An 8,843-nucleotide genomic window follows, 5' to 3' on the forward strand; every position below is an offset into this window, starting at 1 on the left:
TTTGTAGCACGGTTCCTATGAGGCGGGTGAGGTGGTCGTCCTTTGTGATATTATACATTTTTCTCAGGAGGAGGCCGTGGTTGACAGTATCATAGGCTGCTGACAGGTCTATGAAGACAGCTCCTGTGATTTGCTGCCTTTCAAAGCCATCTTCTATGTGCTGAGTCAGGTTCAGCACTTGCGATGTGCAGCTTTTGCCTTTTCTGAAGCCAGCTGGCTGTGGGATCAGACAGGGGTCTATGTTTTCCATAATTCTATGCCAAATAAGTCTCTCCAGGACTTTGTAGAGGTGGCACAACAGGGGGATTGGTCTGTAGCTTTTTGGGTCATTACGGTCTTTTTGGGTCATTATGCCTGCCATAGATGTGGGCAAAAGGTCAGGAGAGAATGCTTCTCGAACATGAACAGACAGCCCGGAAAACTCACAGCAACCCGATTCCGGCCGTGAAAGCCTTCGACAACACATTGTGTACAGATTATTTACGATACTATAATGCAATGCAATATAAAACTAATAATCACCATATGATATTATAATTATATATTTATAGTACATGTAATATTACTAATAATATTACGATATAATGGTATAGTGCGATATAATAATATAAAAAGTGTCGTAAACAAATAAATAAATGTTGTAATATAATATATTCTATATCAGGCCTGGGCAGGTGTTTGACTTCAACTCCCAGAATTCTTCACGGCCTCAGGCCTGAGGCTGTGAGGAATTCTGGGAGTTGAAGTCCCAAACAACAAGTTGGCACTAAAGGCGGCCTTTCTAGGACCTCCCAACAGTTAGAGTCTATGCTTCCGGTTTGGGACTCCATTTCCCAGAATGCCATTCAATGGGCCGAAGCAGCCGAGGCTTCTGGGAGTTGAAGTCCTAGAGCCCTGAGGAGGCGAGGGTGGGCCTAACCGCTTCGAGGCGCTTCCTTCCTTCCGGGCAGAAGAGACTTCTCGGCGGGAATGGAGGGCGGAGGGCGAGGCAAGCTGAGCCTGAAGCGCAAGAGGCCGGCGGACGGAGACAAACCAGAGTGAGTAGGCCTCGCGAGAGAGAACCGCGCATGCGCGTTTCAGGCGGTCAAGGAGCACGCCTTCCTCTTCCCCCTCTTCGCCGCCATTTTGTGGCTCAAAGCAGCGCGCATGCTCAGTCGGCACCCTCGTCCTCCTTGGAGCCAGAGCGCATGCGCACGAGGAGACCCACTCGCTCCCGCTCTTAAAGGAGCCGTCCAAGGTGCTGAACCCTGTTTCCCCAAAACAGGCTCCAAGGAAATCACACTTCAATGAACCCTAGTTTTTGCACAAAGTGTAGAATGGATGTGTGTTGGGTTGCTGTAAGTTTTCCCAGGCTGTATGGCCATGTTCCAGAAGCATTCCCTCCAGATGTTGGCATTGAATGGCCTATCAGCTTAAAAGCCTGGCTGCTTGCTGCCTGAGGGAATCCTTTCTGGGGTGTCCACTTACACAGTCAAACGAGAGATGTATGCTAGGTTTCGTATCACAAAATGACAAGTCGAACACTTCCCAAGTGATATATATATATATATATATATATATGTGTGTGTGTTGTTGTTGTTCATTTGTTCAGTTCTCTCCGACTCTTTGTGACCTCATGGACCAGCCCAAGCCAGAGCTCCGTCGGCCGTCACCACCCCCAGCTCCTTCAAGGTCAGTCCAGTCACTTCAAGGATGCCATCCATCCATCTTGCCCTTGGTATATATTGGAGCCCCCAGTGTGGGTTAAAGCACTGAGCTGCTGAGCTTGTTGATCGAAAGTCGCAGGTTCAATACCGGGGAGCGGTGTGAGCTTCCGCTGTCAGCCCTAGCTTCTGCCAACCTAGCAGTTCAAAAACATGCAAATGTGAGTAGATCAATAGGTACCGCTCCGGCAGGAAGGTAACGGCGCTCCATGCAGTCATGCCAGTGGCCACATGACCTTGGAGGTGTCTACGGACAACGCTGGCTCTTCGGCTTAGAAATGGAGATGAGCACCACACCCCGGAGTCGGACATGACTGGACTTAATGTCAGGGGACTACCTTTACCTTTATGGCCATGTTTTAGAAGCATTCCCTCCAGATGTTGGCATTGAATGGCCTATCAGCTTAAAAGCCTGGCTGCTTGCTGCCTGAGGGAATCCTTTCTGGGGTGTCCACTTACACAGTCAAACGAGAGATGTATGCTAGGTTTCGTATCACAAAATGACAAGTCGAACACTTCTCAAGTGATTTATTATATATATTATATATATATATTATATAATATATATTGTATATACATATATTATAATGTAATGCAATATAATACTACTACTAACAATAACAAGATATCATAATTATATATTTATCTTACATGTAATATTACTAATAATATTACAGTATAATTGATATAGTACAATATAGTAATATAATACTGATATTGTACTATGCTAATCATATATTGTGCGTGTGTGTGTGTGTGTGTGTGTGTATATATATATATATCTTGTAAGCCGCTCTGAGTCTCCTTCGGGGTAAGAAGAGCAACATATAAATGTCGTAAAATAATATTTATTATTATTATTATTATTATTATTATTGTGTTGTCGAAGGCTTTCATGGCTGGAATCATTGGGTTGCTGCGAGTTTTCCGGATTGCATGGCCGTGTTCCAGAAGCATTCTCTCCTGACGTTTCGCCTGCATCTATGGCAGGCATTCTCAGAGATTGTGAGGCGCGTTGGAAACTAGGAAAATGGGGTTTATATATCTGTGGAAAAATGTCCAGGGTGGGAAAAAGAACTCTTGTCTGGAAATGTTTCAATTGGCCGCCTTGATTAGCATTTGATGGCCTTGCAGTTTCGAAGCCTGGCTGCTTCCTGCCTGGAGGGATCCTTTGTTGGGAGGTACTAGCTGGCCTTGATTGAGTCTGGTCTGGAATTCCCTTGCTTTTTGAGTGTTGCTCTTTATTTATTCTCCTGGAAGCCAGATTGTGTTTATAGGGAAGCCGATGAAGAAACGCAACCTTGGGTGTGTGTTGTTTTGCAGAGCCGGCGGCCCTTCCCGGCCTCCCAAGCCAGAGGTCAGCCAGGGCCAAGGACTTCCATGGAGGGCCCCCATCCGAGCTGCCCAGCCCCATCTGACCTGCCCAGGCCTGGAAGACATGGCCAGCCTCCCGGCGTTCCTCCCAAAGGGAAAGGTATCTCCAAACACGCCTATCAAACAATGCTCCTAGAATTTCAAATTTTAGAATGTTGAGGCTGGCCAATCAGGAAGTATATGCAAATTAGTAGGTGGGGATAGCACAGGGGGTGGAGCCAGGCATTATTATTATTATTATTATTATTGTTATTATTATCCGATGAACGCAGACTTTTAGGATGAATGCTCCCAGAATTTCGAATTTTAGAATGTTGAGGCTGGCCAATCAGGAAGTATATGCAAATTAGTAGGTGGGGATAGCATAGGGGGCGGAGCCAGGCATCCTCATTATTATTATTATTATTATTATTATTATTATTATCTATATATATAAATTTGTTAGGGGCATCCAACGAGGAAACAAAACTCAAAAAACCCCCAACGAAACTTAACCAAAATTCCCATGCACATAACACAACCCACAAGGTACAAACATATCTACTCAAAATGAAAAACAACACAACAACACACTCACAAAACAGCAAAAGAACAAAACTCAAAAAAACCCCAACGCAACTTAACCAAAATTCCCATACCCATAACACAACCCACAAGGTACAAACATATCTACTCAAAATGAAAAACAACACAACAACACACTCACAAAACGGCAAAACAACAAAACTAAAAAAAAACCAACGAAACTTAACCAAAATCCCTGTGCCCATAACACAACCCACAAGGTACAAACATATCTACTCAAAATGAAAAACAACACAACAACACACTCACAAAACGGCAAAACAACAAAACTCAAAAATCCCCCAACGAAACTTAACTAAAATCCCTGTGCCCATAACACAACCCACAAGGTACAAACATATCTACTCAAAATGAAAAACAACACAACAACACACTCACAAAATGGCAACACAACCGAGCATGCGCATTGGCGCCCAGCCGCAAGTTCCCTGGCACGCGCACATGGCCTTCCGGCCAACGTTCCCTCTGCGGAAACCATGCCCATTCCAAGCCCCGCCGCGCCGCTTCCCGCACACACACACCCCCTGCTGCACACACACACGCAACCCCACGCTCCATCACTCCCCCCGCCGCCGCATACACACACGCAACCCCACTCCCCCCGCCGCCACACACACACACGCAACCCCACGCTCCATCACTTCCCCCACCGCCGCACACACACGCAACCCCACTCCCCCCACCGCCGCACACACACACGCAACCCCACTCCCCCCGCCGCCGCACACACACACACAACCCCACGCTCCATCACTCCCCCCGCTGCCGCACACACACACGCAACCCCACGCTCCATCACTCCCCTGCCCCAATCTTACCTCCTTTTACTTCAGGCCACCTCCAAACCCCACCCCGCCCCTTCCTGCCCTGTCAAAATCTAGGAAAGACAGGAAGGAAGGAAAGAAGGAAGAAAGAGAAAGGGAGGTAAAGAAAAAGGGGGAAGGAAGGAAAGTTAGAGGAAGAAGAAAAGGAAAGAAAAGGAAAGATGGAAGGAAAGAAAAGAGAGACAGCAGAAGAGAAAGAAAAAGGGGGAAGGAAGGAAAGAGATAGAGAAGGAAGAGGAGAAGGAAAGATGGGAAGGAAGGAAGGAAGGAAGGAAGGAAGGAAGGAAGGAGGGAGGGAGGGAGGGAGGGAGGGAGGGAGGGAAAGAAGGAGAGAAAGAGGGAAGATTGGCCACAGCAACACGTGGCGGGTAAAGGTTGTTATTTCTATTATTATTATTATGCTATTGTTCCTCTGAGACCCTTTTAGGGGGAATGGGAGAGGTGTCAGGTCCCGGAGGCAATGCATTGCATTATTGTTATTGTCATGATGGTGGTGAAATAGAAGGAAATAAAAAGAGAAAGAAGGAAGCAAACAGGGAGGGAAGAAAGGCAAAGGAAGAAAGGGGGAGGGAATGAAGGAAAGAGAGAAGGATGAAACCAAGTAGTGAAAGAAGGAAAGAAAGAAAGAGGGAGAGAAGGAAGAAAGGAGAGAAAGGGGGAAGGAATAGGTAGGGACCTCTCTTTCATAATAGTCCAGATATCTACCTCAACTTTGATAAGTTTTACTATAGGCCACAGCAACGCGTGGCAGGGCACAGCTAGTTATTATTATTATGCTTGTTTTTGTATTAACTGCTGAATGGATAGACTGCTTAAGTGCAAAGTATCCCATTGAGAAGGATATAAACGTATCTGCCTTGCAGAGCTCTCCAATGGCCAACCCGGCGGCAAAACCGGAAACGTTTCACGCTGGAATGCAAAAGTTCCAGTGGGTTCCTTTCCCGCTTTACCAAAGGGAAGGCACTAAAGGGAGCAAGCCAAGGAGGCCTCAAAACTCTGGAATAGAGGCAGACGGACGGAAAGAAAACAAGGAAGACGAGAACCCCAAAATCGTGCCTCCCGTTACAGCAAAGGAACATACCTCTGAGATTTCGGAAATGACGTCCGTATTAGCTGCGGGGGAACCTCATAGTGTTAGTGTCGACGGCCAGGAAAAAACGGAGGATCCCAGTAAGGAAATGCAACTGGAAAAGTGTCCTTTGTGTCAGATGCGCTTCATTGGAAAGTAAGTCTAAGCTACTTTATTTCATATCAAAAGCCTTGCATAAATCGTCCTGCGTAGATTCTGAAGAATCTTATATATATATGTGTGTGTGTGTGTGTGTGTGTGCATGTTTAATTTACTATATGTATATCCTGCCCTCTCTCGCCCCACCAACCCCCAGAGTCAGAGACAGAGAGTCAAAAAGTTTTCAGTTAGGGATTCCTGTTTGGGAAGGACAGTTAGGAACTTCTGTGAGAGAAAAGCAGTTAGGAAAATGGAGCTTAAGTTTTAAGGAAAATAAAGAAGTGCCAGTGTGGTTTAAGGCAAAATATAGTTCTGTCAAGAGTGTATGAAAAAGCAACATATTTGTTGATGTAAAACAGTTGAAGTTTGATAGGAAAAGTTAACTAAGTGAATAATATTGAATATAAGACTCCAGACTGTAACAAAACATACAAATGTAACCATAAGCGTTGGAGCCAGAAGCTAAAAATAAACTTTGTTACTTTGTTTACTACAGGAGTGCCTCAAGCCTGTAATATAAAAGCCTCAAGGTAAAAGGTAAAAGCTCACAAGGAAGCCCCAACCAATATAAAAAGGGGAAAATACATCAATACAAGGCAATATTATTGTAACCCTAAACCTATACCTTTTTACTATACTGCAATATCATTAGTAGTATGACATGTAATATATAATATAAAATTATATTATTATATCGTATCATTGGTATATTGTATTACATTAAAATATTACGATCAGTTCCATCGTTGGTGGGGTTCAGAATGCTCTTTGATTCTAGGTGAACTATAAATCCCAGCAACTACAACTCCCAGATGACAAACTCATTTTTTTTAGTGAAGGACATACATTGGCTTGTTAGGTGTCTTAATAAGCCAATGTATGTCCTTCACTAAAAACAAAATGATTTTGTCATTTGGGAGTTGTAGTTGCTGGGATTTATAGTTCACCTAGAATCACAAAGCATTCTGAACCCCACCAACGATGGAATTGGGCCAAACCTCCCACACAGAAACCCCATGTGGGCCACGGCAACGCGTGGCGGGGAAGGCTAGTGATAAATGTAATAATAATAAAAAAGAATAAATAAATAATAATACTAATAATAAATAGAGTGAAATAATAAATGTAATAAAATAATAATACTGCAGAGTAAAATTTATGTAAATATAATAATAATAATATAATTATTATATAATAATAATAATAGAGAGATGGGCCAAAACTAACAAAATGAAGTTCAACACTGACAAATGCAAGAGACTCCACTTTGGCAGGAAAAATGAAATGCAAAGCTACAGAATGGGGGACAATGCCTGGCTCGAGAGCAGGACGTGTGAAAAAGATCTTGGAGTCCTCGTGGACAACAAGTTAAACATGAGCCAACAATGTGATGTGGCGGCAAAAAAAGCCAATGGGATTTTGGCCTGCATCAAGAGGAGCCTAGTGTCTAGATCTAAGGAAGTAATGCTACCCCTCTATTCTGCTTTGGTTAGACCACACCTGGAATATTGTGTCCAATTCTGGGCACCACAATTCAAGAGAGATATTGACAAGCTGGAATGTGTCCAGAGGAGGGCGACTAAAATGATCAAGGGTCTGGAGAACAAGCCCTATGAGGAGCGGCTTAAGGAGCTGGGCATGTTTAGCCTGAAGAAGAGCAGGCTCAGAGGAGACATGATGAGAGCCATGTATCAGTATGTGAGAGGAAGCCACAGGGAGGAGGAGGGAGCAAGCTTCCTTTCTGCTTCCCTGGAGACTAGGACGCAATGGAACAATGGCTTCAAACTACAAGAGAGGAGATTCCATCTGAACACGAGGAAGAACTTCCTGCTGTGAGAGCCGTTCAGCAGTGGAACTCTCTGCCCCGGAGTGTGGTGGAGGCTCCTTCTTTGGAAGCTTTTAAACAGAGGCTGGATGGCCATCTGTCAGGGGTGATTTGAATGCAATATTCCTGCTTCTTGGCAGAAGGGGGTTGGACTGGATGAAGGCCCACGAGGTCTCTTCCAACCCTTGGATTCTATTATTCTAATTAATATATTAAAATAATTCATGTACTAAATTGAAACTAATAACAAAGTAAAGTAATAAATAACCTTGACTTGAGTATAAGTCGAGGGGAACTTTTTCAGCCTAAAAGGGGGGCTGAAAAACTAGGCTTATACTCAAGTATATACAGTAACTACTAAAATAATAAAAATAAATATAGCGTCCCTACTTTGCGGATTATCACTTTTCGCGGGTGGTCCTGGAACGTAACACCCATGATAAGTGAGGGAACACTGTATATATATATGTGTGTGTGTGTATGTGTGTGTATATATATCTTAAGCTAGTGAAGAACGTGGCTGACTTTATATCAAGTCTAATAATGCAAATGAAATATGTAAATTGATTTTGACTCAATCTACTTCTCCGTCTTAACTTTGCAGCTGGTCCCAACTGGACGTTGACAGTCATCTCGCTCAATGTTTATCTGAAAGTACAGACGACACGTGGTAAAAAGAAAGAAAGAAAAAACATCAAATATGAAGATTCGAGGTCTGAGAATGAGGACGTTGTTGCGCCGATATTTTTCGCGTTTGTTCGTTGTATATTCTATTTGTCTGGATGTACATTTGAGAATACTATGCAAGTGTTGATGAAGTTTTTCGTGTCCAGAATAAATGGGTTACTGTGAGCTTTCCAGACTGCCTGGCCATGTCCCAGAAGCATTCTCTCCTGACGTTTCGCCCACATCTATGGGGTTTATCTAGCTGTGGAATGATGTCCAGGGTGAGCAAAAGAACTCCCAAGTGTGAATGTTGCAATTGGCATTTAGGGACAGCTAATCACTTCTCAAGAAAGGATTCCCCTAGGAAGTAAGAAGCCAGACCTTGAAAACTGCTAGGCCATTCAAAGCTAATCAAGAAACATTCCCACCTACCTCCAAAAGACAAATTCTTTCCCCCACCCTGGGTTTTCCCCATATATATATATATATATATATATATATATATATATATATATATATATAACCCCAACTGGCCACCTTGATTAGTATTTAATGGCTTTGCAGCTTCAAAGCCTAGCTGATTGTTGCCTGGGGGAATCCTTTGTTGGGAGGTGTTAGCTGGTTTTCACTGTTTCTTG

General features: G+C 43.7%; 1 protein-coding gene across 1 annotated transcript; it reads left to right on the forward strand.

Moving 5' to 3' along the window:
- Positions 1-809: 809 nt before the first annotated feature.
- FAAP20 (FA core complex associated protein 20) lies at positions 810-8,336 on the forward strand. The gene is made up of 4 exons (XM_067472949.1): positions 810-1,037; positions 3,027-3,177; positions 5,350-5,711; positions 8,144-8,336. Exons 1-4 carry the CDS (start codon positions 970-972, stop codon positions 8,211-8,213), a joined length of 651 nt encoding a protein of 216 aa, XP_067329050.1. The 5' UTR covers positions 810-969; the 3' UTR covers positions 8,214-8,336.
- The last annotated feature ends 507 nt before the right edge of the window (positions 8,337-8,843 follow it).

The sequence above is a fragment of the Anolis sagrei genome, chromosome 13 (assembly GCF_037176765.1).
Source record: "Anolis sagrei isolate rAnoSag1 chromosome 13, rAnoSag1.mat, whole genome shotgun sequence".
NCBI lineage: Eukaryota > Metazoa > Chordata > Lepidosauria > Squamata > Dactyloidae > Anolis > Anolis sagrei.

What these genes read in the sequence shown, in the direction of transcription:
- FAAP20 (XM_067472949.1), top strand. Translation starts at nt 970, where the DNA reads ATGGAGGGCGGAGGGCGAGGCAAGCTGAGCCTGAAGCGCAAGAGGCCG. An exon ending in GCGGACGGAGACAAACCAGA is followed by an intron (nt 1,038 to 3,026) that starts GTGAGTAGGCCT and finishes GTTGTTTTGCAG; the next exon opens with AGCCGGCGGCCCTTCCCGGC. An exon ending in CGTTCCTCCCAAAGGGAAAG is followed by an intron (nt 3,178 to 5,349) that starts GTATCTCCAAAC and finishes TCTGCCTTGCAG; the next exon opens with AGCTCTCCAATGGCCAACCC.